The sequence below is a fragment of the Coregonus clupeaformis genome, chromosome 8 (genome assembly GCF_020615455.1).
Source record: "Coregonus clupeaformis isolate EN_2021a chromosome 8, ASM2061545v1, whole genome shotgun sequence".
Lineage (NCBI taxonomy): Eukaryota > Metazoa > Chordata > Actinopteri > Salmoniformes > Salmonidae > Coregonus > Coregonus clupeaformis.
The window spans coordinates 61,220,367-61,234,358 of NC_059199.1; the positions used below are offsets into that span (position 1 = coordinate 61,220,367).

At 50.3% G+C, this 13,992-nt stretch overlaps 1 protein-coding gene across 1 annotated transcript; it reads left to right on the plus strand.

Moving 5' to 3' along the window:
- Nucleotides 1-5,291: 5,291 nt before the first annotated feature.
- On the plus strand, nt 5,292-13,312 carry LOC121572636. The gene is made up of 9 exons (XM_041884667.1): nt 5,292-5,364; nt 5,991-6,037; nt 7,316-7,377; nt 7,578-7,655; nt 7,790-7,929; nt 9,573-9,695; nt 9,778-9,835; nt 10,483-10,809; nt 11,259-13,312. Exons 3-9 carry the CDS (start codon nt 7,353-7,355, stop codon nt 13,310-13,312), a joined length of 2,805 nt encoding a protein of 934 aa, XP_041740601.1. The 5' UTR covers nt 5,292-5,364; nt 5,991-6,037; nt 7,316-7,352.
- The last annotated feature ends 680 nt before the right edge of the window (nt 13,313-13,992 follow it).

Consider the following 13,992-nt stretch of genomic DNA (forward strand, 5'->3'; position numbering starts at 1 on the left):
ATCATACATTGAATACAATTAAAACTGTAACAATCCCGGCAGTCTGAGTCGGGTCCTGTCTGTGGACTAGTTGTTATGTTCGTGATCTCCAGTTTCCCGAGGGTTCTGGAACGCTCCGGGGAGCTCTCTTGATTTCCGCACCTGCATCCCATCAGCAATCTGCACACCTGGTCCTGATCATCACCCTTCTTAGGCTCTGGCCTAACATCCATTCCCTGCCGGATCGTTAGCCATGAACAGTAGGTTTACCAGAGTATCAGTCTTAGAGCCTAGCGCTAGTTTTGTTGTTTTTGCACTTTGTTGGTTTGTTGCTTACTTACCCCGTTTTGTTCCATCTGCAGTCACCCGTCCGAACCTTCATCCAACCTCTGCCTGGTGGTCGGCGGCTGCCGACCCAGGATGGGATCAACCACTGCACCCCCAACAACTAATCAACGCCGCCCGCTCTGTTCCCTGGATTATTCAGCATCACTCTTGAACTTGTAAATAAACACTCACCTTCGTTTCAACTTACCTTGTCCTGGTCTGCTTCTGGGTTCTGGCTTAGCAACTCGTGACAGAACGATCCGGCCAGTAATGAACCCAGCGGACCTGGACTCTGTTCGCCATGCCATTACCCAGCAGGAGAAGATGTTGGGCCATCATAGCACGGTACTACGTTGTCAGTTCGGAACCTTTCTACCGGTCTGACGGAGGTCCAGAACCAACGCAAGTGTCCGGTGGAAGATCCACTACCGGTTTCACCCATCTCGCCTGCCGCTTCTGAAGCTGTGTCCTTCCGTGAGCCCAAGGTTCCGACGCCGGATAAATATGAGGGGGAGCTGGGAAGATGCCGTTCCTTCCTTATGCAGTGTGGATTAGTGTTCGATCTACAGCCCTACTCTTATGCCACAGACAAGGCTAGGATAGCCTTTGTGATTGAGTTGCTGCGTGGTCGAGCGCTGGAGTGGGCTTCAGCCGTTTGGGAACGACAGGATCCCTGCATGGCTTCATACCAGGGGTTCACGGCCGAGATGAGGAAGCTCTTCGACCATTCCGTCCGAGGGAGGGACGCAGCTAGGCGCCTGTTTTCGCTTCGCCAAGGAACTCGCAGCGTGGCCGACTTCGTGATCGAGTTCAAGACGTTGGCTGTGGAGAGTGGGTGGAATGAGGAGGCTCTGCAAGCGGCCTTTTACCAGGGTCTGTCGGAGCAGCTCAAGGATGAGTTGATCTCCTATCCGAGCCTAGTGACCTGGACAGCTTGGTAGCCTTGTCTATTCGGGTGGATAATCGAGTCCGAGAGCGAAGGAGGGAGAAGCAATGGGTTCCGTCCAACCGATCAGCTTCTCAGGTTCCAGTTGGGTCGTCAAACTGCGCGGCTCGCTAAAGTTGGGAGGACTTTTAGCGAGCCAGTTTCGACCTCTCAATACCTCTGTCAGACCCCGTTTCCCGGCCACCCTTATGAACAGGAATCAGAGCTTAGCGATTAACGCTTTTATCGATTCAGGTGCCGATGGAAGCTTTCTAGATGCCGAGTTGGTGGAACAGCTGGGGCTTTCCAAGGAGCAATTGCCGGAAGCCATTGAAGCTACCACTCTGGACGGCAGTAGTCTGGCACGTATCACGATGAGGACTGAACCGGTTAAGATGCGGTTGTCGGGGAATCATTCTGAGATGATTTCATTCTTCATTCTGCCGTCTTCCCAGGTTCCTCTGGTCCTTGGATACCCCTGGCTGAAGGAACACAATCCCACGTTCGATTGGGTGACGGGCAAGGTAACGAGTTGGAGCCTTGATTGTCATGCTAACTGTCTCAAGACTGCCTGCCCCCATTCGGTTCCCAGTCAGGTGATTGAGGCTAAACCCCCAGATTTGTCCCTGGTTCCCGAGACATATCACGATTTGGGGGAAGTTTTCAGTAAGCAGAAGGCTCTGTCACTCCCTCCCCACCGACCATATGATTGTGCCATCAACCTGTTCCCTGGAGCTGTCTACCCCAAGGGAAGGTTATACAGTATCTCCCGACCTGAACGTGAGGCTTTGGAGACCTACATCAAGGAGTCCCTAGCTGCTGGTCTCGTTCGTCCCTCGTCATCACCCCTGGGGGCAGGATTCTTCTTTGTGGGTAAGAAGGATGGCTCTCTTCGACCGTGTATTGATTATCGGGGGTTGAATGACATCACGGTCAAGAACAAGTATCCCCTGCCCTTGATGAGTTCTGCCTTCGACTCCTTACAGGGTGCTACGGTGTTCACCAAGCTAGACCCTACGCAATGCGTATCACATGGTCCGGATCAGAGAGGGGGACGAGTGGTTGACGGGTTTCAATACACCGATGGGTCACTTCGAGTATCAGGTGATGCCGTTTGGACTGACCAATGCTCCAGCGGTATTCCAGAGTATGGTGAACGACGTCCTGAGAGATATGATCGGTCTCTTTGTGTTTGTTTACCTGGATGACATTCTGATCTTCTCGAAGGAACCTTCCGACCACGTCCAGCATGTCCGGCAGGTTCTGCAGCGATTGTTGGAGAATCGCCTGTTCGTGAAGGCCGAGAAGTGCGAGTTTCACGCCCACACGACATCCTTTCTCGGGTACATCATCTCCAGGGGAGAGATTAGGATGGACCAGGAGAAGGTTAGAGCGGTTCTGGAATGGGCCCAGCCCGGTACGAGATTGCAGCTCCAGAGATTTTTGGGGTTTGCGAATTTCTACCGCAGATTCATCCGGGATTACAGCCGTGTGGCCGCTCCGTTAACTGCCTTGACTTCCAGTATCAGGACCTTCAAGTGGAATCCGGAGGCGGATCGAGCGTTTCTGGATTTGAAGAGGCGATTCACCAACGCACCGATTCTCTCTCAACCGGACACGGCCCGTCAGTTCGTCGTTGAAGTGGACGCGTCTGATGTGGGAGTTGGCGCCATCCTGTCGCAGCGATGCTCCACGGACAGTAAACTCCATCCCTGCGCCTACTACTCTCGTCGCCTTTCGCCTGCGGAGAGGAATTACGATGTGGGTAACCGGGAGCTTCTCGCGGTGAAACTTGCCTTGGAGGAGTGGCGCCACTGGTTGGAGGGGGCGGAGCAACCGTTTATTGTCTGGACTGACCACAAGAATCTTGCTTACGTGCAATCGGCTAAACGTCTCAACTCCCGTCAGGCCAGGTGGGCGTTGTTTTTCGGACGATTCAAGTTTTCCCTGACGTTCCGACCTGGATCTAAGAACGGCAAGGCGGACGCCTTGTCCCGGATGTTCTCCAAGACGGAGGAGAGTGGGTCCAAGACCGAGACAATTCTCCCCGGAACTGCGTCGTGGGAGCAGTTATGTGGAAGATTGAGGAGGAGGTGCTGGCGGCCCTTCGGACTCAGCCCGGTCCCGGTAACGGTCCACCCGGTCGGTTGTTTGTGCCTGAGTCGGTTCGTCCTGCTGTCCTCAAATGGTCCCACGCCAGCAAGATGGCTTGTCACCCTGGCGTGGCTCGGACAATGGCGTTTCTTCGCAGACGTTTTTGGTGGCCTGCCATGGCCGAGGATACTCGGGGTTATGTTGCTGCCTGTCCAGTGTGTGCGCAGAATAAGAGTACCAATCGGCCCAGCTCTGGACTACTTCACCCCCTTCCTATTCCCCGGCGACCATGGTCGCATCTGGCCCTGGACTTTGTCACTGGGTTGCCCGCTTCTGAGGGGAACACGGTCGTTCTGACTATCGTGGACAGATTCAGCAAGTTCGCCCACTTTGTGCCTATTGCCAAGCTTCCCTCTGCCTCGGAGACGTCCGAGATCCTGGTTAGGGAGGTTTTCAGGGTCCACGGGTTGCCCAGTGATATCGTTTCCGACCGTGGCCCTCAGTTTACCTCTGCTGTCTGGAAGTCCTTCTGTTTGGCCATTGGAGCTACAGTCAGTCTCACATCTGGTTTTCACCCCCAATCTAATGGTCAGGCGGAGAGAGCCAACCAGAAGATGGAATCCACGCTACGCTGCCTGGCCTCTTCCAACCCCACCTCCTGGGTCTCTCAGTTGCCTTGGGTTGAGTATGCCCACAATACTCTCCCTACATCTGCCACTGGGATGTCTCCCTTCCAGTGCCTGTATGGCTACCAACCTCCCTTGTTCCCTTCTCAGGAGAAGGAGCTCTCAGTGCCTTCTGTTCAGGTCCATATTCGTGCTGCCACCGGACCTGGCATCGGGCCAGAAAAGCACTCCTTAGAGTTTCGGACCGGTATCAGCTCCAGGCGAATCGTCGCCGGATCCCCGCTCCCACCTACACCATCGGAGATAGGGTCTGGTTGGCCACACGGGATCTTCCTTTACGGACTGAGTCTAGGAAGTTGTTACCGAAGTTCATTGGTCCGTTTGTGGTGGAGAAGGTGATCAATCCGGTGGCAGTTCGACTCAAACTCCCGAGGACGCTCAGAGTCCATCCCACCTTTCATGTCTCCTGCCTCAAGCCTGTTTTCCTCAGTCCTCTGTTGCCTCCTCCGCCTCCTCCTCCTCGGATGATCGGAGGTGGTCCTGCCTACACGGTGCGTCGCATCATGGATTCCAGACGGCGGGGCCGGGGTTTCCAGTATCTCGTGGACTGGGAGGGGTATGGTCCTGAAGAGAGGAGTTGGATTCCGCGGCGACAGGTCCTAGATGCTGACCTCATCAGTGACTTCTACCGCCTCCATCCTGGCGCTCCGGGGAGTCCGCCCGGTGGCGTCGCCGGAGGGGGGTACTGTAACGATCCCGGCAGTCTGAGTCGGGTCCTGTCTGTGGACTAGTTGTTATGTTCGTGATCTCCAGTTTCCCGAGGGTTCTGGAACGCTCCGGGGAGCTCTCTTGATTTCCGCACCTGCATCCCATCAGCAATCTGCACACCTGGTCCTGATCATCACCCTTCTTAGGCTCTGGCCTAACATCCATTCCCTGCCGGATCGTTAGCCATGAACAGTAGGTTTACCAGAGTATCAGTCTTAGAGCCTAGCGCTAGTTTTGTTGTTTTTGCACTTTGTTGGTTTGTTGCTTACTTACCCCCGTTTTGTTCCATCTGCAGTCACCCGTCCGGAACCTTCATCCAACCTCTGCCTGGTGGTCGGCGGCTGCCGACCCAGGATGGGATCAACCACTGCACCCCCAACAACTAATCAACGCCGCCCGCTCTGTTCCCTGGATTATTCAGCATCACTCTTGAACTTGTAAATAAACACTCACCTTCGTTTCAACTTACCTTGTCCTGGTCTGCTTCTGGGTTCTGGCTTAGCAACTCGTGACAAAAACACTGTGTCAGTAGATAAATGTGTAACTCTTGGAACAGGATAAAAGGGGGTGACTGTGGACTCGCCTTTCCTTTCATTTCATTTCCGTCAAACCCACCAACCTGCGTCTCTGGATGAAGGAAAGAAGGTGAGAAAAGAAAGCTGTTGAAGATTCTTCAGCTCCGGAGTAGTGAGAGCCAGCGAGAGAGAGAGAGCATGTCTGGAATCACTGCAGAAAGGAAACACAAGGACAGTGACAGGCAGACAGCTCACTAGGATGGTAATTTGGGACTAGGCATATTTTTGCATTGGCAGTCCACGTTTAGCTGGCAGAGATGGTTTTGTTCAGTTGACGGTGACATTACACAGGGAACTCGTCATACAGCAACTGTCTTTATGGCTGTTTTGTTCTTTAGTGTTTTATAGCTAAGTTCACTTCATGTCACCATGCATGACAAGATCATTAAAACTTTTTGCGATCTCGCCGATTCCCTGTGTGGATCAAAGTAGGCTAGAATCTTATTGTGGATAATTTGACCCAATAAATAATCCTTGTCTCATCATCACCTCAAACTCTTTGACACGGAAAGACTGAAATAAATTCCCCACTTCTCTTGGTTGGGTTCAGCACTACTCTCAAATTTCCCCCGCTGTGTGAGCATCTGTCCTCTTGCAGTCCTCACGTAGTGTGGTCGTTGAGTTGCTAATAATCAGTGTCTGTAACCTAATCTCTTTTTATTAAAACTTAAACGTTTTTGTTAAAACTTCTTTCAGACAGACAGATCAAACACACCATTTACTCCGACGTGGTGTACAGACAGGTAGGTGTTCATTCTATTATTTGTACACGTTAATTAGCATATGGCTAATAACTTTTACTTACGTTAGCTGCTTGCTGGCTTCTATATCATTTGGCTACCTATCACCACAAAAACTAAAACGCAGACTGTCTGTCGGAGTTTCATTAGCAAATGTCATTGCTAGTAGCTAGCCCTGAATTGGTAGTTAACTAGTCAAATGTTTTTATTCTGACATTTCAGTTAAGTTTCTTGGATATTACTTTCGTTTTGCTAAACAGCTGGAAGAAAATATTGAGAGCTAGTCAGGCAAACAGAATGCTCCTAGTCAGGCAAACAGAATGCTCCTAGCCAGGCAGGCAGAATGCTCCTAGCCAGGCAAACAGAATGCTCCTAGTCAGGCAAACAGAATGCTCCTAGTCAGGCAAACAGAATGCTCCTAGCCAGGCAGGCAGAATGCTCCTAGCCAGGCAAACAGAATGCTCCTAGTCAGGCAAACAGAATGCTCCTAGTCAGGCAAACAGAATGCTCCTAGCCAGGCAGGCAGAATGCTCCTAGCCAGGCAAACAGAATGCTCCTAGCCAGGCAAACAGAATGCTCCTAGCCAGGCAAACAGAATGCTCCTAGCCAGGCAAACAGAATGCTCCTAGCCAGGCAGGCAGAATATGTTACAGTTACTAGTTCCCTGTCCAACATTGTAATCAGTAACCTAACTTTTGGATTACCCAAACTCTGATTACTTTCAGTTACTTTTGGATTACTTTCCCCTCAAGAGGCATTAGAAGAAGATCCAAAAAGGATCCATAAAACGCATTTGGTGTGTCATCATAGTGGTCTCTGACTTATGGTCAGACTCGCTAAGGTGGAACAAACTTAAACTTGCACCTTTTTACAACTCTGAATTGAATGTGATTGAGAAAACAGAAAAGTGTCATATAGTATTTTTTTTGCAAACATCCTTTCTGAATTTAAAAGTAATCCAATAAGTAATAATCTAGTTTTTCAAAAGTATCTGTAATCTGATTACAATATTTTTGCTGGGTAAAGTAACTGATTAGCTTGTATTTTTTGTAATCAGATTACATGTAATTTACCTAAAAATTGGTGCTATAAAATGGCAAAAGTCAAATTGACACAGATGTAGAGAGTGGTGTAGCCTATCAGCTAGCTAATACATTATACATTATTATTGGTGTAGTTCCACCACCTTGTGGTGTCTGCATACATAGTGTTTCCTTTCCTTCTCCCTCTCTCTTTCTCCATCATTTGCTCTCGCTCTCTCTTTTATCTCTCTCTCTCTAGGTTGTTAAGGTGTTTGTGACTCCTGACGTTTGCCACTATGCAGCCTGGAGGAGCACACAAAAGTATGCTATGGGTTATAATTTATTTTTTATTTCATTCATTCATTCATTCATTCATTCATTCATTCATCATCCTGTCATTCGTACATCCTGTCATCCTGTCATCCTGCCGTTAATTCATTCATTCATTCATTCATCCTGTCATTCATTCATTCATTCATTCATTAATGTATGAATTTATTCATTCTCTCATCCTCATGTAGCTGTGTGTGGCCAGAGCCTGCTGTCCGTCTCTCTAAGGGTGTATCTGAACAACAAGAACAGACTGCAGCCCATCATCGGTCAGGAACAACTGTGTGTGTATATGTGTGTGTTTATCTGTGATACACGTATGGGTATTTGACCAATGTGTCTACTTTGACCTGTGTGTGCCTGTGTGTGTGTGTGTGTGTGTGTGTGTGTGTGTGTGTTTCAGGTTTGAGCTGCGTGACAGAGTGTGTGACGCTCGGCGGGGACTCTGAGGCGGTGTACCTGTGTGAGGTGTGTGTGTGTAGTCTCAGTAAAGTTGACGTCAGGAGCCACATCATGGGGAGTCTCCACAGATACAACTACATAGTAAGTACGTTTCTGGATCTGTGCTGTTCACTCACAAGCTACTTTAGGGTCCTGATGTGTTACTGTAATACCTGGACAGTTAACGCACACATCTCTTTACGCTATCACTGACCTACAGCTAGCCTAATACAGCTTTGCAACGGTCATATTTAAGATGACAAAATATTTAATTTAGAGTGATCAACACCATGTTTAGCATATTTGGACTTTCTGTAATCCACATCATTTCCGGTGTTCTACTTGTGACGCTCAAGGTGGGGGTTGAAGGTCACAAGACTTTTTATGGATTATTCTCAGACTGGAGGTACAAGGACTGAGGACACACTGATTATTCACTGCTGTATTGATGACACTGTGTGATTCTGTAGTAGCTGACAGCCACTGCCTTTTGTTTTGACTCCCTACAAGCCTCTCAGGCTGGTGTTTACAGAACATTTGGTCGTGTCTGATTAGGATATTAAGGGCCTGTCTCCAATATGCTGGTGTTTACAGAACATTTGGTCGTGTCTGATTAGGATATTAAGGGCCTGTCTCCAATATGCTGGTGTTTACAGAACATTTGGTCGTGTCTGATTAGGATATTAAGGGCCTGTCTCCAAGATGCTGGTGTTTACAGAACATTTGGTCGTGTCTGATTAGGATATTAAGGGCCTGTCTACAAGAGGCTGGTGTTTACAGAACATTTGGTCATGTCTGATTAGGATATTAAGGGCCTGTCTCCAAGAGGCTGGCGTTTACAGAACATTTGGTCGTGTCTGATTAGGATATTAAGGGCCTGTCTCCAAGAGGCTGGTGTTTACAGAACATTTGGTCATGTCTGATTAGGATATTAAGGGCCTGTCTCCAAGAGGCTGGCGTTTACAGAACATTTGGTCGTGTCTGATTAGGATATTAAGGGCCTGTCTCCAAGAGGCTGATGTTTACAGAACATTTGGTCATGTCTGATTAGGATATTAAGGGCCTGTCTCCAAGAGGCTGGCGTTTACAGAACATTTGGTTGTGTCTGATTAGTATATTAAGGGCCTGTCTCCAAGAGGCTGGTGTTTACAGAACATTTGGTCATGTCTGATTAGGATATTAAGGGCCTGTCTCCAAGAGGCTGGTGTTTACAGAACATTTGGTCATGTCTGATTAGGATATTAAGGGCCTGTCTCCAAGAGGCTGGTGTTTACAGAACATTAAGGGCCTGTCTCCAAGATGCTGGTGTTTACAGAACATTTGGTCGTGTCTGATTAGGATATTAAGGGCCTGTCTCCAAGAGGCTGGTGTTTACAGAACATTTGGTCGTGTCTGATTAGGATATAAGGGCCTGTCTCCAAGAGGCTGGTGTTTACAGAACATTTGGTGGTGTCTGATTAGGATATTAAGGGCCTGTCTCCAAGAGGCTGGTGTTTACAGAACATTTGGTCATGTCTGATTAGGATATTAAGGGCCTGTCTCCAATATGTTCTCTGCTCCTGTGCTGGTTGGTGTCTCCCTGTTGCAACTTGTAATAAACCGGATTGATTTATGATTGACTTTATCTGAAACTGCTCTTCTCTTCTGTTCACCTGGATATTCCAATTAAAAGCTGCACCTTCAGCGCTAACGCGCCTGTGTGTGTGTGTGTGTGTTTCCTCTCTCCCTTGGTTGTGGTTGGATAGAAAGTCCATCACTCTCACTTTGTGTCAGAGTGGAAGCCGAGTCCTGACCTGTCTATGCTGGCCCGGCCTCTTATGGAGATGGCTCAAATACTGGAGAAGAGAGAAGGAACCGGGGACATACAGGTGTGTGTGTGTGTGTGTGTGTGGTGTGTGTGTGTGCGCAGGACAGGTGTGTGTGCGTGCTAATCTCCTGTCTTTCTGTTAGGTGCTGGAGTTGGATGCTGCCATGTATGAGAAGATGACGTCACACAGTGAGAGTGATGGTCGGCCTACATCCTCTCTTCTTCGTTCATCCATCTGTTTATTACCAGTCTGCCTCACTCACTCTATCCTCCCCTCTTCCCCCTCCCACCTTCCCTCTGTCTTCATCTCCTTCATCTCTCCCTCTCCCCCCTCTCTCTCCCTCTCCCCCCCTTCTCTCCCTCTCCCCCCTCTCTCTCCCTCTCCCCCCTCTCTCTCCCTCTCCCCCCTCTCTCTCCCTCTCCCCCCCTTCTCTCCCTCTCCCCCCTCTCTCTCCCTCTTCCCCCTCTCTCTCCCTCTCCCCCCTCTCCCTCTCCCCCCTCTCTCTCCCTCTCCCCCTCTCTCTCCCTCTCCCGCCTCTCGCCCCCCCCTCTCTCCCTCTCCCCCTCTCTCTCCCTCTCCCCCTCTCTCTCCCTCTCCCCCTCTCGCTCCCCCCTCTCTCCCTCTCCCCCCTCTCTCTCCCTCTCCCCCCTCTCTCCCCCCTTCTCTCCCGCTCCCCCCCCTCTCTCTCCCTCTCCCCCCTCTCTCTCCCTCTCTCTCCCTCTCCCCCCCCTCTCCCGCTCCCCCCTCTCTCTCCCTCTCCCCCTCTCTCTCCTCTCTCTCCCTCTCCCCCTCCCCCCTTCTCTCCCTCTCCCCCCTCTCTATCTCTATCTCTTTTTACCTCCTCCAGCTCTCATCCTCTTGCATGCCATCAGGACTGAGCGGGAGCAGAGATATCTCCAGAGCCAATCAGAGAAGCCATCAGTCCAGTCGGAGTATCTCACCATCCAATCACAGAGAACCACTATATCACCTCGGAGGCTCTATGTCCAACCTGAGAAGCCTGTAGTCCAGATTGATAACCGAACCGTCCTATGGAAGAGTCCGACTGCCCAGAGTCGGAACTCATCTGGCCAATCAGAGAAGTCCCCTATGTTGCGGCGGAGTGTCTCTGTCCAATCACAACTCAGCTTGGGGGAGGAGGCGGGGTTTCTCCATGAAACCAAGTCCCTGATTGGTGAGTGTATGTGTGCCTCATGGGATGATACGCCAACTTTGCTATGGTGGTTAAAGTCTGGTTTGGGCACCACCGTGTGGGAAATACCTATTTGACAGTTGGCTAAATTCATTTTTTTATGTTACTTACTTCTATTTCTGAATCATCCCCTGCTACACATTTCTACTCAGGTTGCTGTTGTTTGTGGGTGTGTGTCCTTTAGAAGAGAACTGGCCATTACATTTCTCATCTGTTAATCTCACGCTCTACTGCCATTTATCATTCTTCTCTGTGAGTGTCCTCTCTCTTTCGCTCCCTCTCCCTCTTTGTCGCGTTCCCTCTCTCTTTGTCCCCTCCTCTCTTTCTCTCTCTCTCCTCTCTCACTAAAGGTGCTTCACTAAAGCGTCCTGCGTCAACATTACCATGGCAGCATGACCCTTCTCTTTCCCCGACCCCTGATTATGTCACAGATGGAGGTCAGACGTTACTGGGTGGTTCTGAGGGGGCGGGACTACAGGGGGTTCCTGCGAAGCTGATTTGCTGTGAGCCGGTGTTCAAGGTGATTCTGTCTATGACTGACGGCCCCCTGCTGCTGGAGAGGAACTCATTCAGCCTGGAAACCTCCCCCTCACACTCCTCACCCCTTCACTCCCCCACCATAGATGCCTCACCCCAGCCCCATCCCACACCCTCGCATTCGCTTGGTCAGCTGGGAAACACAGTCGCAGTAAGATTCGGAAACACACACACCGTTGGATACACACACACTGCGGGATACACACACACTACGGGATACACACACACTACGACTGCTGCGAGACTGGACCCAGCCATACCTGATCAGCAGCTAACTACGAGAGACGAGGACACACACACTGACGGTCTGTCTCTGGGAGAAGAACAGAGGTTCGCTGACCATGGTCTGTACCCCGGCAGAGAGGACACACACACTGACGGTCTGTCTCTGGGAGAAGAACAGAGGTTCGCTGACCATGGTCTGTACCCCGGCAGAGAGGACACACACACTGACGGTCTGTCTCTGGGAGAAGAACAGAGGTTCACTGACCATGGTCTGTACCCCGGCAGAGAGGAAAACACAACTGACGGTCTGTACTTGGTCAGAAAGGAAAACAGTACTTTCCGTCTCTACTCGGTCAAAGAACAAAACACAACTGCCATGGTGCACCTGAGGAGAGAGCAGGACAGAACTGACCGTCTGTATTCAGAGAATGAACGACTCACTGACACCAAGTTCTGTGTCCGAGCGGGGCAGGACAACAGACCGGGCACTACTGACTCTGGTCTAGCCTGTGCCAGAGACATCATGATCACCGACACAGCATCTGTTGCCGAACCGAGTCTCTTCACTACTGGCAGTCTCTCCATCTGCAAGGAAGAGGAGGAGTGCTTGACCAACACTCCTCTAATGGACGAAAAACAGGAGGAGGAGAGGAGGAATGTCTGTCGTTCTGCTGGGGGACAGAGGCTTGCAGAGGATGACAGGACAACTGACAGTGGGTATTCCACAGGAAACAGGTCTACTGACAGAATGTACCATACAAGAGAAAGATCAACTGACAGAATGTACCAAACAACAGAAGCGACAACTGACCGTGGGTGTGCTACAGGGCAGAGGACAACTGACTGTCTGTATGCTACAGGAGAGGGGCTAACTGACTGTCAGTTGATGGAGGAAGAGGAGCAGTGCAGAGCTGAAATTCAGAAAGGAGTTGGAGGGGGAGAAATGGGGGTCATGGTGGAGGGGGAGAAATGGGGAGGAAAGCAGAGAGAGAGGGAGGGAAACTCTGGCTTTCACCATCAACAGTATTTGCAAGGCCAGCCTCCACAACGGCACCAGGCGCAGGGGTTTACAGGAGCTCAGGTTGACACAGCAGCTCTCAGACATGACATAGCCCTTCATAGGGATCAGGCAGGGCCAGTCCTTCACAGAGGAGACATGAGCAGTCGTATGTGTGACATAGAACCCATGCAGGAGGTGCAGTTGTGTGAGGCAGAGTTCAGAGGAGCATGGACCTACAGAGGCACACAGCTGACCCCTGACACCTATAGAACAGGTCCGGAGGGGTACGAGACACACCCTGGTCCTTACCCAGAGGGCCACAGAATGAACTGTGACCCCTACCAAGTTGTCTCTGATGGGATCAGAAGCAACCCTGGCCCACACCGCCTTCACTCTAACCCTAGCGGGTTCAAACCCCAGCCCCTCCCGTACCCTCGCCATCAACTCACCCAGGAGATTGCACCCCATCCTTACCTTGATCCCTTCCCCAGGATCATGGGGAGCGTGCAGCCACAGGAGCTCCCCAGCCCCCCATGTGTGGTGGTGTCTAGATCTAGACCCTGCCACCCTCATCCTTTCTCTCCAGGTCATGGAGAGCTCCTGTCCCCCCGACACGGCTCAGTCATCCTCCCCAGCCCTCCCTGTCAAAGAGTAGGTTACTGGGTCCACATCCCTGCCTGGGGTCCCTGGGAAGCTCCAGGACCAGGACCTCCCTGGGTCTAACTACCACACACCATACAACCACCACGGATGATTATTCTAGTGGTGGTTTAGACACTGACTTTATGTTGTTTTAAATGGACAGGTGTTTTGTGTGTTTGTTTTATGCACTCTGGGTTCTATGTTTTTTTAATTCAACTGGTGGGAAGCTGATTGGTTAAAACCGCATTCCAGCCGGTGTCAATTCCACAAGTTACCACCGCTAAATCTATGAAGTTAAATTGCCTAGTATTTACTCTGTTCCATCTGACTGCGCAATCCACTGTCTCATCAGCCCAGCCAGGCAATTTATAAACTTGATCTCCGCTATAAAAAGCATCTAGATCTTATCTCACATTTCTTTTAGACTAACATTTAGTGTTCAACAGCAGGGAGTTGTATAAACCTTGCTATCTGTCTCTCCGACATTTGCAACCTTGTTTCAATATTCAAATTCAATCTCCAGCTGTTGCATAGTAATGAATGTGTCCTGAGTCGGGATGAGACAGACAGACAGGTAGCTTTTCTCCGCCAGTCGAAATCATGAATCAGCATCATTTTTATGGATATATACAAAGAAATATCAATAGAAAACAGGTAAAATGAAACTAAGTGCAGCTAGTTTGCAGTTTTTCCAGCTTCAGTTTGAAGTGAATGTGTTAGCTGTGTTGTTGGCTAGTTCCTCTGAACAACAGTGTCCTGAC

What these genes read in the sequence shown, in the direction of transcription:
- LOC121572636 (XM_041884667.1), top strand. Translation starts at nt 7,353, where the DNA reads ATGCAGCCTGGAGGAGCACACAAAA. An exon ending in AAGGAACCGGGGACATACAG is followed by an intron (nt 9,696 to 9,777) that starts GTGTGTGTGTGT and finishes TCTTTCTGTTAG; the next exon opens with GTGCTGGAGTTGGATGCTGC. An exon ending in GTCACACAGTGAGAGTGATG is followed by an intron (nt 9,836 to 10,482) that starts GTCGGCCTACAT and finishes TACCTCCTCCAG; the next exon opens with CTCTCATCCTCTTGCATGCC.